Here is a 19,662-nt window from a genome sequence, read left to right on the forward strand (position 1 = left end):
TGTCTCTGAGTTACTCTCAAATCATTCAAACAAAAGTGCATGTGTAGGCCAGGTGCGATGGCTCACAACTGTAATCCCAGCATTTTGGGAGGCTGAGGCAGGTGGATCACCTGAGGTCAGGATTTCAAGACCAGCCTGGTCAACATCATGAAACCCTATCTCTACTAAAAATACAAAAATTAGCTGGGCATGGTGGTTGGCGCCTGTAATCCCAGCTACTCAGGAGGCTGAGGCAAAATCACTTGAATCTGGGAGGTGGAGATTGCAGTGAGCTGAGATCGCATGCACCACTGCACTCCAGACTGGATAACATGAGTGAAACTCTGTCTCAAAAGAAAAAAAAAAAAAAGTGCATGTGTAAAGAAGGAAACATACCCGAAGAAGGAATAAAAAAGCAAATACTGGTAAAATGTTAATGGGTGAATCTAGGTGATGAATTTATAGAAATTATTTATACTATTTTTACAACTTTACTATAAAAATTTTAATTATATCAATTCTTAATTTTTTATTTACTTTATTTTTTGAAATGAAGTCTCACTCTGTCACCCAGGCTGGAGTGCAGTGGCACGATCTCAGTTCACTGCAACCTCTACCTCCCGGGTTCCAGTGATTCTCCTGCCTCAGCCTCCCGAACAGCTGGGATTATAGGCATGTGTCACACATCTGGCTAAGTTTTGTATTTTTAGTGAGATAGGGTTTCACCATGTTGGCCAGCCTGGTCTCTAACTCCTGACCTCAGGTGATCTGCCCACCTCAGCCTCTCAAAGTGCAGGGATTATACAGGTCTAAGCCATCGCGCCCAGTTAAATTATTTCAATGTGTTAATGAGGTTCATAACAGTTCATAAAATTAGAATACAATAAATTCAACATTTTAGATATTTAGGAAGAATAAGACATATTAAAAAACAAATTTCAGAAAGCTACTTACCCGTGACACTTTCCTAAGTTTTGCTCCAGCAATTGCAGCTGCAAGTCCAGTTAAAGGGCGATTGTCTTCTGACACAGATGCCAAAAAGAATCCAGATGCAGGGAGGGGTGGGGCAGGAGGTGGTGGAGGAGGAGGGGGTACTTGATTAGGGAGAGGAGGGGGAGGAGGGGGCGGTGGAGGCCCAGTGGATGGGAGTGGAGGAGGTGGAGGGGGCCCTGGGGGAGGAGGGAGTGCTACTGAAGCCTGTGCAGGCCCTGGTGGGAGTGGTGGAGGAGGTGGAGGTGCAAGTGGTCCCAAGACAATGCCTGAGAGAGAGAAATGTTAAGTAAGACCATCAACAATAGAGCTGAGTGATATTATTTTATGTGGGAAGGTACGCAGAATGCCATGCTAAATTAAACTGACTCATGTATTTACTTAATGAGTTCAATTTATCATAGTTGTAAAATTCCAGTCAGTTTTGAAAGATACTGAAATGTAAGGTCAAAGTATATATAACTACTTACTTTATGTTAGAGCTTTAGTAACAGAACTATGCAACAGATCATCTAATTACGATTTTTTGTTCATGGGGATTTGGTAAATAAGCAAAATAAATACTTATAAAATTTGGAAGAGAGGTAAGCATCCCTGAAAACACAAACTAGTATATATAATGGCAGTTAGTACTACTTGAAATAAGGCCCAAAATAATCCACATTAACCTTAAGTGTTGAGACAGTAAATTCAGTAACAGTGAACACATATATTTAGTTGTTTACAGTCAAAGTGGCTGGATTAAAAACATGAAGGAGGAGTAAGTCCCAGGCTTCAGTATTTTAAAAATTCTTAACATTTAAATTCAATGGATAGCCAAGGTTGAGACTCACTGAAGTAAAGGAATTTACTAGTACAAAGTAAAACCTCAAAATAACGCTCGGAAATAATTAAACACCATAGAATTTGAAGCACAGTTGTTTTATCCCACAAAATGGGGGCCAAGAAAAGAAATATTCAAATGTTATAAAATCACAAAAGGAGTGAACAAAAAGTTATTTAATAACAGAATTCTGAAATAGTAGATGCTTCTTTAGTTAAGGTTTAAGAGGGGTGTTTTCAGAACGAATAAAATGCTATTTTGCACACTGGGTGGTAGTTGCTAACTTTTTCAGCTTGAGCCGTTACACAAGCAGAAAACATAAATTGTTGAAAGAAGCATCTAGAAATAGTCTGTCCCTTCTGTAGGGGTGGTTAAGAGTTCTGAGGGTACAGTAGGTCACTCTGTCAGGCTGGCTGTGCCCATTTTGTACAGTATAACTGTCACGGTGAAACCAAACTGAACATCTTAGAATTCTGACTAACCTTGTAAACAACTTTGGTAAGTCAACAATTACCCCTTCAAGCCACTACTTATTGTAATTTTGGACCTTGGAACTCTTTAGGGCATATGCCAAGCCTGCCATCCTCTCTACTCCTCCTGCAAAGTCATAATGCTGCAAGGGTTAGGGTGACACCTATCCTGAAAGCCCAACATGGAGCATCTAATATAGGAAAGGCAAGAAGGAAACAGGGCCCAAGATCAGAACTGCTCCAAAGGAAACTCTGGGATGATGTACCTAATGACTACAGTTGGGCACTAAATATACCTCTCTAAGTGTCCCAGAAAATAAAGGAAAAAAATTTAGATCATGTATTTATTGTGTGGTAGATCAATGTGTCAAGCAAAGTTTTCCCAGTGAAAGAATGTATTGGCTGGGTGTGGTGGCTCACACCCGTAATCCCAGCAACTTTGGGAGGCCAAAGGGGGCATATCACATGAGGTCAGGAGTTCAAGACTAGCCTGGCCAACATGACAAAACCCCGTCTCTATTAAAAATACAAAAATCAGCTGGGCGTGGTGGCATGTGCCTGTAACCCCAGCTACTCAGTTGGCTGAGGCAGAAGAATTGCTGCAACCCGGGAGGCAGAGGTTGCAGTGAGCTGAGATCATGCCACTGTACTCCAGCCTGGACAACACAAGACTGTGTCTCAAAAAAAAGAAAGAAAAAGAAAAGAAAAAAGAAAAAAATAAAGAAATGTATTATGAGGGCTCTTAAATACTAGAAAACATCTTTAACTGTGGTACTATAAAAGATATCAAAACCTAGTTCAATATGGAAGTTCATCCAAATGCAATTAATCCAACAGGAAAAACATTTTTCTACTTTAATTTTTTTAATTAAAAAAAAAAACATGGCATTGGCATATAAATGTTCAAGGATCAAAACCATCCTACCCATCCATTCAGGCAATTAAAGTTGCTGCTATATAACATTTTCAAGTGATTAGCTGTTAGTAGCAATAAAGAAAGCCTTACCCTGTTGGGCTGGAGTCTCGGCCGGCTGAGAGGCTGCCTGCAAGCCTGGCTCAGAAGCAGAAGAGTCTCCCAGCACAGAGTTTAGAGGAGTCTCAACAGAGGCAGGGGCAGCTGCAGAGGGAGAAGGGAGAACACTAGGCTTGGATGAGGGAGTTGAGGCAATAGGGGTGCTTGGAGGAGGAGAAGCTTGAGATCCACAGTGTGAGAGTGATGCGAGGGAAGGCAGTGGAGGCGGCGGCGGAGGAGCTGCTGGCCCTGAGGTAGGCGGTGGAGACACTGGATATGTTACAGATTCAACCAGCCCATTGGGTGCTGTCGGTGATGGAGGCATTTGGGGCACAGGAGAAGAAACACAAACAGGGAGGACAGGCCTTGGACCAGTAGCTTTGCCTGGGGGGCTGCTAATCATTATTGGAGGAGATGGAGGGAGGGGCGAAAAATTGGAAGTAGACCAGGCACAGGGCTTCGTAGCTGGAGGCTGAGAAGAGGGTGTGTTCACAGGAGAAGAAGGTCGAGAGTTTTTGTTCAGAGGACGAGGAACTGTAGCGTAATGGGGAAGAACAGGGTGGAAGGCTGAACCTAAAGATGTTGCAAAACGTGTCGCTGAGTGTCGCAGTGGTGGTGTAGGGGGTGTGGAAGTAGGTGGCAAAGCAGTCACTACAGCATAATCAGGAGTGGCATCTGACACTGGAGCTGAGATGACTTTAGCGTATGATGGAGGAGGTGCTGAAGGAGGCTGGCAACTGGAATACTCAGGAAGTGGAGCGTTATACAGGGAGCTGTCTGAAGATGGAGCTGGACAGAAGGTGGAAAGCAGCAGCAAAAGACAGGATAAAAAAGGAGAGAGAAAAAGGGAGCTAGTGAAGCCACAAAACCAGCATTCAGACACAATGTATAAATGTAGACTACAGTTAGTATCAGAGAATTAGGCACAAATGCAAATAACTATTTTCACCCAAGAATATTTTAACTTGTAAATACATTTTGAGATTCAGAAGGGGATGAAATAAGTTTCCTTTTTATCTAATAAGTGGATTAACAAATTTATTGACTAATTTCTTTTATAAGAAAAAGCCAGTATTAGTCTTAACTTTTATTTAGACAAGAAAAAGGACATTAAAATCACAAGAATAGGACCATAAACAGAAGAATAAATTTAGTGTTTTTTTTAAAAACAACAAATAGCAAAAGTTGTAAAGTTGGTAAAACATTTAATGAGGTGAGAAACCTCCTATTCAATGCTTACTTGTGGAAAAGTTTTGTTTTGTTGGTCATAACTCCAGAAAATAATTAGGTAGCTAAAAATACATAAAGTAACTTAATAAACCAACCAACCAACCACTGTTTAATCAAACCACATTGAGACTTTTTATATAGGCCATAAGGAGTATTCTTAAATCCTATAATGAATGTTAATTTTAATAAATGTTAAAATATCTCAAACTTTCAGCCATATATTAAGCCTTATGTCTTTCAGTAAATTCCATCAGATTTCATAATTTTCACTAATTTTTCGTAATACTAGAAAGTATATTTAAATAGTCAGTTTTAGAGAATATTTCTCTAAAATAATTCTTCCTCCAAAATCTTTAGAATGTAATCAAGCAAATTTCTTGTTGAATGGTACTATAGTACTATAGTATTTGAGACAATTTAAGTGATCTTATGAGGGAAATATATTTGAAGTTCATCCAGTATAAAAAATTTCCCATAAAAACACACTTACACTTTATAGCCAATTTATAGGGAGTCAGAAGAATTAGAATGGCAGAATAAAAATTTCCAAGAGCTTTCTTTAAGTCTCCAAGCAATAAAAGCAATACAGAGAGAAATAAAAAGAAAATGTTAAAGTAGTAATTGCTGCATATTTTTCATCATTTCAAATTGTATGGCTTAATCCCAAACATCTCAAATGTGAAATATTTTAACACATGACTACACAAGAGACATCATCCAAGCTCAGATAGAACACAGAAGAGTTTGTAAACTTCTTACCAGCACTTGATATTCTGCGCTCTCTCTCCCATTCCAGCTGTTCCCTTTCTAACTGTTCTTGTCGCTCCCTTTCTTGCCGCTCCCGTTCCAGTCTCTCCAGCCTCTCTCGTTCTTGTCTTTCTTGCCTCTCCCGATCTAGGCGTTCCTGCCGCTCCAGGCGTTCCTGCCGTTCCCGTTCTTGTCTCTCTCTCTCCAGCTGTTCTTGTTCCAGTCGCTCCCTCTCCAGCCTTTCCCTTTCTAACCTCTCTCTCTCCAACCTTTCTCTTTCCATTCTTTCTCGCTCCAGCCTTTCCCGCTCCAGCTCCTTTTGCCGTTGCTGTTCTTGCAGTTGTCTGGAAAAAAAAAAAGGTAAAAACATGCATCTACGGCTACTCATCATGAAAAAGTGATTCTTTTCACCTATGTAAACTTTATTTGTGAGTCAAATAAAAGCAATGTAGAGCATGCAAACATCTCTCCTCCCACATGAAGACTACCTTGGATAGAGACTGTTGCATACAAATAAAAATCATTTCTCCTATTAGCATCATACTGGCTGAATGCTTCAGCACATTACACTAACATTTCATTTTATTCTGTACTTTTCATGAGTACTGTTGCAAGTAAATGAATTTTCCAAATAACACACCACTTTAATAACCAAGTTATTATTTTAATCATTTAATGAAAAACTTTGTAAAATTGCAATATCCTTCTTAACATCAAATTTAACTGTACAAATAATAATTATCATTTCAGAAAATACAATGGTTGGCCACAGCAGTAGCTCAATAAATATTTACTGAATGGGTCGGGTGCAGTGACTCACACCTCTAATCCCAGCACTTTGGGAGGCCAAGACGGGTGGATGACCTGAGGTCAGGAGTTCAAGATCAGGATGTCCTGGCCCATATGGGGAAACCCCATCTCTACCAAAAATATAAAAAATTAGCCAGGCGTGGTGGCGTGCGCCTATAATCCCAGCTACTTGGGAGGCTGAGGCAGAAGAATCGCTTGAACCTGGGAGGCAGAGGCTGCAGTAAGCCGAGATCATGCCACCACACTCCTACCTGGGTGACAGAGCAAGACTCCATCTCAAAAAAAAAAAAAAAAAAAGTTTACTGAATGAAAAAGGGTCAAGAAACAAGAAATAAACTTTAAATGACTGAAATCTCATATCCAGAGGCAACTATCATCAACATATGTATATAAAGATACATCTATATATACACATATACATACACACACACACACCCTCCCCCACACACACCCTCCCCCAATAGACTTTCCCTCGTGTAAAAATACACACATAAACTTTAAAAACGTAATAAAATGTGATCATTTCCCGCTACTGTGAAATCTGCTTTCCTTTCTCTCGCTTAATATATGGTGAAAGTTGGTCTGGGTGAAGTGGCTCAGGCCCGTAATCCTAGCACTTCGGGAGGCTGAGGTGGGAGGACGGTTTGAGGCCAAGAGTTCAAGATGGGCCTGGGCAATGAAGCAAGACCTATCTCTACAAAAAAATTTAAAATCAGCCAGGCATGGTGGCATGCACCTGTATTCCCAGCTACTTGGGAGGCTGAGGGAGAAGGATTGCTTGGGCCTAGGAGTCTGAGGCTACAGTAAGCTAGGATTGCATCACCACTCATCAGCCCCAGGCAACAGAACGAGACCTTGTCTCCAAAAACTGAAAGAAAAAGAGGAAGGGAAGAAGGAAGAAAAAGAAGGGAAGGAGGAAAAAGAAGGGAAGGAAGGGAGGAAGGAAAAAGACATAAGCTAGTAAAATTGAGGCTATCTAGGATGAGGACCTGCCTGTGTGTACAACTCTGACTGGAATCTCTCACACACACACACACACACACACACACACACACACACAGAGAGAGAGAGAGTGTGTGTTATCCTAAGCCACTTAGTTCAGCATCTTTATTTTCCATGAGTGCATAATAATATTCGATTGTTTAGCTGTCCTGAGTCTAAGCAATCTCCTATAGTAGGATATTAAGTTATCCTAACACTATTGGCAATACTGCAACAACATTTGTCTTCATCTTTCAATCTTTTTCTGTTTCTATAGGATCAATAAGGACACAAATTTTGCTAGGTGAAAAGGTATGAATTTAAGATTTTTAACACACGGTTCCAAATTGTCTTTAGGAAAAGTGTCAATTAACTTTCCCTAAAAAAAAAGTTATCTTTGCCAGGCATGGTGGCTCATGCCTATAATCCCAGCACTTTGGGAGGCCGAGGCCAATGGATCACCTGAGGTCAGGAGTTCGAGACTAGCCTGGCCAACATGGTGGAACCCTGTCTCTACTAAAATTACAAAAATCAGCCGGGCCTGGTGGTATGTGCCTGTAATCCCAGCTACTTGGGAGGCTGAGGCAGGAGGATCACTTGAACCCTGGGGATGGAGGTGGCTGTGACATTGTCACATTGTCCTCCTGGGGATGGAGGTGGCTGTGACACTGTCGAGAGCTAACATTGTGCCCCTGTACCCCAGCCTGGGTAACAGAGTAAGACCCTGTCTCCCTCCCCCAAAAAAGGTATCTTTATCTTACACATATATATTTCATAGCACTGTGGGGAAGATTAAATGAAGTAATACCTAAAAAGCTCTTTAAGAAGTACTTGGAACACAAGAACGCTCAATGTAGGCTATAACAATAATTATTATTTGGAAATTTCAAATTGGGACTTTCTGGACTGGCTAAGAAACTGTGTGGGTTCTAGTTAGAGACAAAGCTAAATGACAGCACATGCATGCTATCCTTTGTTCCTTCCAGAGGTACGAACACACCAGTAAGATCTTTCCAAAAAGCTCTCTCCTTCATGTTTTCTAAGCTGGCTATACAACAAAAGAAAAGGCCCATTTGACAAATACATCAACCCCACTGCTCTCACAAAACACACAGCCTCTCCTGGACATACCACCACACTTAACAATGACTGCAAGAGAAAAACACAAGAAACTGAGTTTATGAGCAGTTATTTATTTATGAGTAGTTGTTTGAGATATTGGCTACCAATAAAATGAGAGTTTCAGGATCTAGTACTGACTTCATTATGCTATTTGATAAATCACCAGCTGCCAAAGTTTTTGAGGGATAACAATATTCCTGCAGGGACGAGGGGAAGAAATCAGACGTATTCAAAAGAATATTTTTAATAATAAACAGAGAAAAGTCAGGGTTGGTGGTTGTTGTTTTTCCAGTAACCTGCAGCTAATAAACTCAGCTGGAGCTTGTATTAAATTTCAAACATTCGACACAAATCAAAAACTATGGGCCATTTTAAATATAATGCTCTAAGCAATCTGTTGGGTCCAAAGGGCAAAAGATACACACGTATTATTCTAATTAGAACAAATTTAAATATAGAAGCTAAAGAAAAATATTTAAGAGCACAGTAGCTGTCCCAAGAAATCTATGATGAAAAAATCTAAGTTTTTAGATCTTTGAACATTTGTTACTTCTTCTATTTTATGAAAATAACACAAATACATAGTTTTTAAAATTTATAACAAAAATCAGCAGTTCACTGCCCCAACCCTCCCATCCATTTCCTACTCTTGTAGCTGTTTCTTACATTTTAGCTTTCACTATCTATTTTCTAACAGGAAGAGGCCTTCTACAACTCCCTCACTCCACTCATGCTTCTCCCAGTATGGAAAATCAATATTCAGGGCTTATTAACATGATAATGTAAATACCGCTCACAGCTGAACCAAACAGTAGTCTATGACTACATTTCATTTCTCATTCAAGTTCTTAGTTGTGGGTTTTAACTACCAAGTTAATGGCTGTTTCTCTAAGCAACACAATGCTTTTAACACATACAAAAAGTAAGCTTAAGTCACAGGCAGAAGGCCAGGCATGAGTGAGATGAATCTGAAAGAATTATTGAATAACAGTGTTTACAGCTAGGGTGTATTGACTTAAGAAGTCTGTTCCACATGTCATCATATTCCAGGGTTTTCATGCTATAAAAGATAAGGAGTGTCTACTGATACAGGAAAAGGGCACAATGCTGGAGAATATTTCTAAGTTCACAGACAGATGATTCACGCAGGCAATTCATATAGCTGCAGGAGATTCTATTTTCTTGTTCTGAAGGTAAGAAAAGAAAGTGTTGAACACTTTAAGCTAATTTTTAGCCTGCTTGCTGAAAAGATGCCCATCTAAATGGATTTCCCAAAATAGTGATTCAAGCAGAATATCTCTGGCTTCCGAATCTTGTGTGGCATGAATAATTCCCACCTACATTGGATGGTTTATAAATTTGACTTTCATGTTTTGACCTCTAAAGCAAGACATTTGTGTAGCTTTCTAGGAGGAGTTTCCAAATTTATAAACTTTGCTTTTCCTCAGAATTATTGCTGCCAATTCACACACTGGAAATGCGCACGGCTCCTCTTCCTAGAGTTCTCTCTCCAACTGTTTTCTTCAGTCATTAATAGAATCGTCTGAGGACTTTTTTCAAAGAACTAGTGGCTTAATTCTGAACCACGGAAAAATCCTGACAGACTACTTTAATTTTTCTTTTAAGCTAGGCCTGTATATTCTACAATAATTTGAAAGTTTCTGAGAATATAAATTTTATTCAGAAACAATTATAGTGCAAATGACCAGTATTATTTTTAAGCATTTAAAAAAATCACAGTTCCTCCCACCACCCAAATACCTATTTCTCTCCAAAACAGCTATCCCCAAATGTAAATAGATGCACAAAGCACCAGCCCACATTGAGATTTAAATATATATTCATTATTTAGTTTATGTTGACTCAAAGACATTTCTTGAAATAAGTAAAACGTAAGTAACATCAGTTCAAAATACATTTCACCCAGCTTTACCTGTAATGAATAGTGTTACTAGGTAAATAAGAGTGATTTCAATTTTAACAAAACGAAGTAGGAACAGTCTAGGGAAAATGTTCTGAGTTGTTAACATTTAGTAACACTATTATTATTGACATTTCTCAGAAAATAAAACTACACAGATATGGTTTGATTGTATAACATGGGCATTTCACTTCACTATCAGTAAACAAATAAAAAATAGATAAAATGTAATCAGACAGCTAAGTTTTAATATTACAAAGCTGCTGAGGCAAGAGCTGATACTCACAAGAGAAGGCGGTCAACTTTCGGTCCATCCTGCCTCTGAAGGCCAATAGGAGGGCTATACACTCTCATTGCTCCAACTGCTCAGTTCTGTGCCACAATTATTATTCCCCTTTTATAACTTTCAGGTAGTACTGGTGATTTGTGAACTATTTATAGATATTAACTATATTAAGGTTCTATGTGGAGACTAACATAGAACTGACTCATGGTTCTTAGAATATATTTTCTCATCATGGCCAAGTCAAATATTAATTATATGAGTAGGAACCAAAAACTATTTAATAATGATATAATAATAAAGGGTATTGGACTAAAAAGAATTAACACTTAGACATTTACTCTACTGACTCTATTAAAAATAAAACTTAAACATAACAGTAGTAATATATAACTTATAAAGCCAAATTATAAGACTTATAACAAAACAGTAATCTTCTTACTAACGCTCACCACTTCTGATTTTGCTCCCCAGAAGCAATTATTTTCAATACTCTGATACCTATCTCGTTTCTAAATACAGTAATTCATTTAGAACTATTACTTCCAGATTTTTCATATTTAGATGTTATCTGACTTCCTACTATACAAATGATTTAATTCCTACATCCCTAGCCCCCCAAAACTTTTTCTTCTCCATTTTTCCAATAAACTCATAACACCACTTTGGATACACCAATATTCACGTATCACATAATTCGCTGCTCATCACACTTACTTTCTAGAACAATTTCTTCCTTACTCTGGTGCTACAAAGTAGTACTTTTTAAAATTTGATTCTTTTTCTATACACCTATCCTTACTTCACCCCAAACTCTCCATTAGAACTGTAATCCCAATTAACATAGTCCAACATAGCAGAACCACAGTCAGGTTTTTCTATTCTTTTGTTTTGCTTTCCCTCAGAAACACCCCGTCCGGAGCCTTCAGCCCTCCTGGCACCAACCGGCAACTGTTCCCTAGGTTTTGATTTCACCTTAGTCGAGCTGGGAATTGCTCATCTCTTTCCTAAAGTGGATTTCTTATCTCCTCGATGCTGTCATGGGTTCATCATTCTTGCTTCACTCTTTCATCTTAACGGAACACATCTTTCAATAGCTTCTTAGGAAGTTGTGCAGAAGAAATCTCCTCTCAGGACAGAGATTCTCTCAGGATTTTGAAGCTCCCCCACACCTTCGTCGCTCCCACCACCCCTTACCAAGCATTTGAAATCTTACTTATTCCAGGACATTCTAAAATTCCACAGTGAGAGGCCTTGGTGGGAGGTCTTTGTATTTTTCCCAGTTACTGGGCTGGAATTTGGCAGGCTTTTTTGACCTAGACCAGAACCTAGCAAACTGTATACAGCCCCAGGGCCAAATCTGGCTACACCCATTTATTTCCATGTTGTCTATGGTGAGCTACAAAGGAAGAGTCTAGCAAATGACACAGATGGGCCATAAAGCCTAAAATGTTTACTACCTGGCCCTTCCCAGAAAAAGTTTGCGGACCTTTGATCTAGATGATCAATGAGTTCCAGCAGATTTTCTTGTTATTTATTTGCAAATTCAATTTCTTCATGTTTCTGTTCTCCTCTAATAACAGAATTTCTATTATTTGGATGCTGAACCTTCTAATCTGTTCTTCTTACTTTACTTTCTTTCTCATATGCCACCTCTTAGTTTTAGGACTATTTTCAGAGAATAAATTCCTCAATCTTAGTTTCCTTCCTTCCTTCCTTCCTTCCTTCCTTCCTTCCTTCCTTCCTCCTCCCTCCCTCCCTTCCTTCCTCCTTCCCTCCCTCCCTCCCTCCCTCGCTCTCTCTCTCTCTTTCTTTCTTTTTTTGAGACGAAATTTCACTCTGTCGCCAGGCTAAGGTGCAATGGCACGAACTCAGCTAATTGCAACCTCCACCTCCCAGGTTCAAGCAATTCTTCTGTCTCAGCCTCTCAAGTGGCTGGAACTATAGGTGCGTGCCACCAGGCCTGGCTAATTTTTGAATTTTTAGTAGAGACCGGGTTTGACCATATTGGCCAGGTTGGTCTTCGGAACTCCTGACCTCATGATCTGCCCACCTCAGCCTCCCAAAGTGCTGGGATTATAGACGTCAGCCACAGTGCGCCAGCTCTTCTATTTCTCAAAAAAAAAAAAAAAAAAAAAAAAAGGTAAGGTAGTTTTTTAAAAAAAGTTTCCAAGTTTACTTTCTCGTTCTCTGAGTGATCCATTTAAAATAACTATCAATTTTTATTTCATCAATGAAATATACTCTCCTAGTTCTCTGAAGCTATTGCATGCAGTATATTTTTAGGTTTTCTTCTGCTCCATGCATTGCATCTGTTTCATACAATTTCATACAATTTCAACTCTTTGTTTTGGTCTTTCTTTTATAGAAGTTGGCCTGAAAGGTTTGATGATCCTTGGCTGTCTGTTCATATTTATAAGTAGCACCAAAATTGATCAGAGGCCCTTAAGTAAATGAGCTTCACTGGCAAGGATGAGTGTCAACATCTCTGTCTTCTCTTGGCCAATGGCAATTTTCCCAAAGAGGAATCTTAGTTTCTTGCTGGGCTCTACAGGTCTGGCTGCCAGTGTCTAGGAGCTGAGCAAGGGAAAGAAACCAAGTTGGCCAACTTTCACCTAATTCCTCTTTTCATTTGGCACCTCACCTACATCCTCACAGCTGTGAATTTATAATGCAAACTGATGTTTCTCATTACACGTTCCAGTAATAGTATAGAAAAAAGCCAGTTAAACAGCCAAAGTTAACAGACAATTTCACTCAGTTCATGAAGTATAAAGTTGGCCTGAGGGTATTTTATTGTGCCTCTGAAGATTAAATCAAGTTTTAAAAAATGATTTTTATATAAATAACCACATGAAATAAATTTTGGAAATATAATTTCCACTGGGAACCAAACTTCACACTAGATTGTGCTATACATCCTTCCCATTTGCTAGCCTACACAACCAGATCCAGTCATGCACTACTATCAGCTGAGAGAAAGTGAAAACCAGTACTAAGCGTCTATATAAATATTTAGTATATATTTTAGAGTTTTGTATTATCTTTTTCCAAGTATGGTTTAACCACAGGCAAAAACAGATTGCATGGGATATATGTCAAATAAAAATGACAAATACCTTTCTTATAATTTGAAATTTACTAAAGTGATAGAAAGCAAGATGCTTTTCTAGTATATGACAAATTCAGGAAAAGAGTTTTAAAAAGCAATTTCTTAGCACAGTATATAAGGCCCTTACAAGGTGGACACAACCTCATCTAACCACACCATTGGTCCTGGAAGGGAAAGGAGGAAGCGTACTCACATTGCATGTGTGTTTGCATCTCCTTGCCTTTACACGCCTACTCTTTCTTCCTGGAATGCTTTTCCCTTCTATGACTGGAAACTCCTACTTTATTGCCTCTTTAGGCACAGCTCAAAGAGCACCTCCTCCATGAACCTCCCACCAACTCTCAAAAAACACAGAAAATCCTAGGCAGCAAGAAAAGAGTATGTTATCGTAATCAACTCAACAACCTTCCTAGGTAATGCCTTCCCTAGCACCTGGGAAGTCTCTAAAAGGCCGTTTACCAGCTAAACGTCAATAATTTCTCCTCCAAACCATGGGTTTAGAGTGGGGGAAAAATTAGGCAAAAATGAAGAAAATTACTACATTAAAGGGCAAACATATATATTTTCTGTCTTATACCCCAAAACCTGCATATGGATTAATTCAGTACCAGAAATTTCTTGACTTTTTATTAGAAATTTTATTGAGATTTCTACTCTCAAATTAGCCCATATGTTCACTGCAGAGGTAATACTCAAATGTAAAATAAACAATTACGAAGAAAATACAAAATACTGTGTGATTAAGTTACAGGAATTCAGAAAAGAAGAACATCAGTGTGCCTGGAAAAGAGTCTACAGAAAATGACAATATAGAAAGGATATGAGAAGGACATGTCAGAAGAGGTGAATGCCACACACAAATACAGAGGGAAAGATGAGTATGGTGTAGACAGAGACAGTCATGAGGGGTGAAACACAAACACGGGGTGAGTTCCTAAATGCCAGGCCAAAGAAGTAAACTGGATGTGAGGAGAGGCAGCCATAAGGAATGCTGAGCAGGGAGATGAGAATACAGGAGTGTCTGGACTCTTATTCAGGTTGGTAGATTGAGCAGTCCTGTAATCTCCCCCAATATTCTACTAAAATTCCAGAAACATAATTAAAATGCATTTAAATAAACCCATGACCAAGTAGAAAACTGAAGGTGGTGGTCATTAGTAGGACAAATTTATCATGAGATTTCTGGAAGACAGAAAGGGTAGGAAAGAGTTATATGTTTAGAATTCTTCCCTAGTCTCCTAGAGATTAATATTCAACATTTCTACTTAGACATCCAGTAAAAACCTGAACCTAACATCCCCAAAATTCATCTCTGACATCCCCCAACAAGGCCTGCTCCACAGTCTTTCTCAACTATTAATGGCAACTCCATCCTTCCCACTAGCTTAGCCTAAAAACCTCAACCCCTCTCCTTCCCTCATACCCCACCATAAAATCCACCAAGACATAAGGATCTGACTTCTCAACACCCACTTCTATTACCTGGTGGAAGCCACCATTATCTCCTGCCTAGTTCACTGCAAAAGTCTCTTAACTGGCTTTCTTGTTGAGCTGCTGTCACAACCCTGTACCTGCCTCAAGTCGTCTCTCAATAGTGTAGGCTCAACAGAGCAGCCTGACTGATTCTGCTAAAATTTTAAGTCAGACCATGCCTATGTTCAAAACTGTACGGTGATTCTCCTTTCTCCCAGAGTAAAGGTTAAATTCTTCAGAGTAGCCTGCAAGGTCCTGCATGATCTGACCTCTATTACGCCTTTGACCTCATCTCCTAATACTCTCTTCTGCTCCAGCCTCCACAGCCTCCTTGTTTTCCCTTGTACACACAAGCACCATCCTTCCTTAAGGCCTCTGCATAGAATGCATTTACATAGATATCTGCTTGGTTAATTCCTTCTTTTCATCTCAATGAGATCTACTACCCTGACCAATCTATTTAAACTCACAAGTACTGAGACTAATAAGTAATGGATGGAAAAATAAAATAAAATTACAACCAGCACTTCCCTCTGCCCCTCCACAACATATAATCCTCTTTACTCTGTTCCATTTTTCCCTATAGCATTTACCGTCTTCTAGTATATCATGTCATGTTTATTGTCTGATGAGTTTAAGGCTTTTTATTCCCTCCACTCCCTCCCCGTTCCCAATATAACTTAAGCACTTAGAACAAACAACGCCTGTGACATAAATAAATGGAGCAGCGGAGGCATCCATAACCCAGAACACATACTGAAGACGGCCAAAGCAGACATGGGAAGAGGAACCTGAGGAAGATCTAACTTCAGATTAACAGGTAGAGAGAACGGGAATGAGCAGTGCCACAATAAGCTGATTAATAAATCCGCAGAACAGCTATATGCACCAGCTCCTCCCCTGTCCTCCCCAACCCCAGCTCAATGGATGGAATGGCATTTACCACGGAAGACTATTCTTTAAAGAAACTGAAGAAGCTGCCTCAGATGAATTGGGGCTTCCGGTGGAGCTTTAAAGTAGCTCAGCATTTGTGCGGTTCTGAGGCCTGCCTGCTCCCTATTCTGGTACTCCAAAGGTTAGCCTGTCAGCCTACTTACTCTGCCCACTTTCAGAGAACTCCCAGTCATGGAAGAATGCTGCCCAGCAGAGAATGATTTTGTATTCTACTACAAAACCCTATAGTAATATCTGAAGATAAATGTGTTACAGAAACAGCCAACACTATTTTCAACTTTTTAGTTAAATTCGTCACATGAAAACCACAGTAGTCACAGATCACTTTATAATTATAAAAGTAAGACTTCCTGAACCATAAAACATTTTGAATTCTGTTAAGTGTATTTACAATATTTTCAACATACCTTGAGTAAATTTTTACAAAAAAACAAAAACAAAAACAAAACAGGTATGAAATTTTATAACATCTCATGTCGAGCATAACAAGTATCTGGTAACTTATTAATGATAGTTGCAAAACTTACTAATATAAGAATAAAAGCTGTGACTCAAACAGCTGACAAGACTTAAACACAGGATATTCAGTTTTGTCTTCTGAAGCATGAAGAAAAAGCACAAACAGTAACTTGCAAATTTACCTTCTTTGAATTTCCAATTCTTCTTGGGATGGGCCATTTTGAACTTGAGCAGGTAGCTGTGAGTTTTGTCTAGGCAATGTTGGCCCTACAGAGGGAGAAAACATTACAGATGAACATTATCTTCATATCTAGCTGGATAGAGGAGATAAAATCATAAGAATAACATAAAATCATCACATATTTACAAACGTGTCTTCTTTTTGTCTAGCAAAATAAAATATAAGCTTTACATAACACAGAGCAAATGAAAGACTGCAACATAATACTGTCATCATCTCCAGAAGGCTTACTTGAAACAAATGGAAAACATCAACAATAAGGAAAAAGAAACATTTATATATGAAGAGCTTGAGTAAAACAAGTGTTCGATGAGCATCTGAAGAGGCACCTAAGCTTGACATTTTCTAAGACAATGAGACATTCTCTTTGGGGTAATTATTCATGAAGTGGAGAGGGAGAACTTAAATGAAAAATCAGAATTCAAAAACTCACCTAAATAGAACACTGGAAATGAAAAACAGGAGAGAGAGAGAGCATGAGAACCTTATTACTAGACTCCAGTATGCTAAAGCATTTATCAAATTTGCCCAATTTAAGCTGCCATTTTTGTCTAATGGCCTAGCATTTCCAGCACTGGTGAAAACAAACATTTGCTAAACTTCCATATAGTAATTAACCTACTGAACTGAATTTTTTAATGTAACAAGTAATTTTAAGTTTTCATTTAGGGTAAGAAGGGAAAAAAAAAACATCTTGCATTCATACAACATGGTTCTGTCATGAGACACTAATGACCATCCATTCCCACATACCATGTACAATGCAGACCTGCTTTTTGCATCTTAGATAGAATGCCACTGAATTTGGGACATCTTAATGTCATTGGATATAAAAATTAAATCTGTCACAAAATGAGATAAATACTGGAGCTAATATATAATACCTAGGGTTAAAATAGAACAATCTTAAAGTCTAATCCAGTAAACAAGAAAGTAAAGAAACAGTAGTTATCTTCCACTCTTGGAGAAGAATATATGAGTAATGCCATACTACATGTATTTGTGAATTCTAGTGTACCAGCAAATGCTCCTAACAGATATTCTGAAAGATTTGTAGACAACTGGTATTTAAAAGTTACAAAATAAATGCTTCTGTGTACTAAATTCTTATAATCTATGGGCTAATCATGCAAAGTATTTTATAGTAGTGGAGTAGATTTCACAACCGGAAGATTTACTAGGATGTAATGCAGTACTGGTGTATCCCAAGTGTGGAAAAACAGAATTAACTTGATCTGAACTTACCTACTAACTTTTTTTCTCACCTCTTTACAAATGTTTTTAATCATTTCATTTGTCCTCTAAAGACAAACTGATGACAACTGCAGTGATACATTAGATTTCCTAAGACTCTGCTATTTTGAGAACCAAATAAAGGAAATATAAAAAAAATTAATCCTATGTAATCAATAACCAAAAAAAAAACCAAAACTTTTGAAATTAAATACACACATAAATGTTTGTATAAATGAAAATACATGATTGCTGTCTAGTAAACAGACTAGAATTCTTTTCTTGGGAAATTAAAATAATGATGTAAAAACAGACTCTCCCATTAGGCTATACACGAATGTTTAATACTTTACAGGGAAAAGACTTCTCTTCTGGGGACATACAAAGTGCGGGAGGCGGGGGGTAAATCTGAGGTAGCATGAAATTATTTGGGGAATGTACTTTATATATCCAAAATACTAAATGTGAGCATTTAGCATGGGCAACACACAAGACCATTATGTTTTAACTATTTTTTAAAATAATGTTTACTTGAGTATTTCAGTTGAAAGCCTCAGGCTGCTTAAATAATGAAACAGCTGAATGTGAGTAGGTTAGACTTGTTTGGCATCTACCTCAAAGAAGAATGCAATTGTACTATTCACACCTAGGATAGGTGTTATATATCAAAAGTAATATTAATGGATTAAATTTGCCAATTAAAATCTCAGCTTTAATTCAAATATACAGATTCAAAAAACGTCAAATTTTCAACTCAATCCTATTTATTTTATTTAACAGGTTTTTAAAAAACTAACACAAGTTTAATGTAACTCACAAAAGCTGAGAAAAGAAAATCTTTTAGCAATTTACAGAACCTGCTTTGGAATATTTCTTTTTAAGCTTTTTAAAAGGTTACTAAGCAAATCTGTTCAGAAAGGAGATATTTTAAATGTGGGTAATATTTTGTGGCTGTTATCATATAAAAAAAATTTACTACAGTTTATTCCTGCAGCTGCAATAAAAGCTTCAAGGAAGATCCTTTTAAAGTGGGAAGAATTCTGATCCTAGAACAACTCTTAACAATTCTTTTCTACATGGTTCTTTGTGATGATAATGGATTTTTGGGCTTTTTGTCTTTCCAGATATCCTTTAAATGGGGGGTGTGTGTGTGTGTGTCTGTGTGTGTGTGCACGGAATCACTCCCCTTGGCACCTTTTCACATGTACATTTAATCTGGTTGTTTTGTTTGTTTCTTCTTCAGATTGTCAGGTTGCAGTAACTAGCACATTGAAATTTATGTGCATTTAAAAATTAATACAAACATACTATAAACATTAAAAGTTCCAGGTAAATATAAACTTAAGGTACACAATTACATTTTTCCTTCTTGTCAAACATTCTAATGGGCTATAAAATTGTTAAGTAATACCAAAGGCACCCCACATGACATGAAGCAGCAACTAGGATAAGGCAAAGTCTGTCAGCTGCTGCTGTATGTTCACGAATATAAACATTACTTTACACAGGTCACATTACTAAATGAGTATCTGTGTTCTCATAAAATGCAAAATAGGTACTTTCATAACCATTTCAGTGGGCAAATGACAATATTTTATGAGCATCATGTGGTGGTTAACAGCCCTTTGGGAAGGGGAAAAAGAGGGAAGAACAACCAAGGTTAAGAAATCAGTGAACCTGCTTTGCTCTTTCTATGTTATCATAAAGAATAGCAGCTGTTTGAGAGTTTGTTCTCTCCCTCACAGCCAAAGATAGTGGCTGATCTTAATTTGTCCTGACTACAAGAAGAAGATATATAGCAAAGTTTGTGAGTTACTGTTTG

At 38.2% G+C, this 19,662-nt stretch overlaps 1 protein-coding gene across 8 annotated transcripts in view; it reads right to left on the reverse strand.

Moving 5' to 3' along the window:
- Positions 1–19,662, reverse strand: part of ENAH (ENAH actin regulator) — a 159,285-nt gene that overhangs the window by 19,214 nt on the left and 120,409 nt on the right. For 4 of the 8 annotated variants that reach the window (XM_033195236.1, XM_033195233.1, XM_033195234.1 and 1 more), the window contains 4 exons: positions 16,549–16,633; positions 5,264–5,595; positions 3,269–3,379; positions 934–1,238 (listed from right to left, as the gene is read on the reverse strand). In XM_033195236.1, coding sequence (XP_033051127.1) covers positions 934–1,238; positions 3,269–3,379; positions 5,264–5,595; positions 16,549–16,633 — 833 coding nt within the window. Of the gene's footprint in view, positions 1–933; positions 1,239–3,268; positions 4,064–5,263; positions 5,596–16,548; positions 16,634–19,662 lie in introns of all 8 variants that reach the window. The other 4 variants (XM_033195231.1, XM_033195230.1, XM_033195237.1 and 1 more) reach the window with 2 other exon arrangements.

Source organism: Trachypithecus francoisi, unplaced genomic scaffold, assembly GCF_009764315.1.
Source record: "Trachypithecus francoisi isolate TF-2019V2 unplaced genomic scaffold, Tfra_2.0 Lachesis_group5, whole genome shotgun sequence".
NCBI lineage: Eukaryota > Metazoa > Chordata > Mammalia > Primates > Cercopithecidae > Trachypithecus > Trachypithecus francoisi.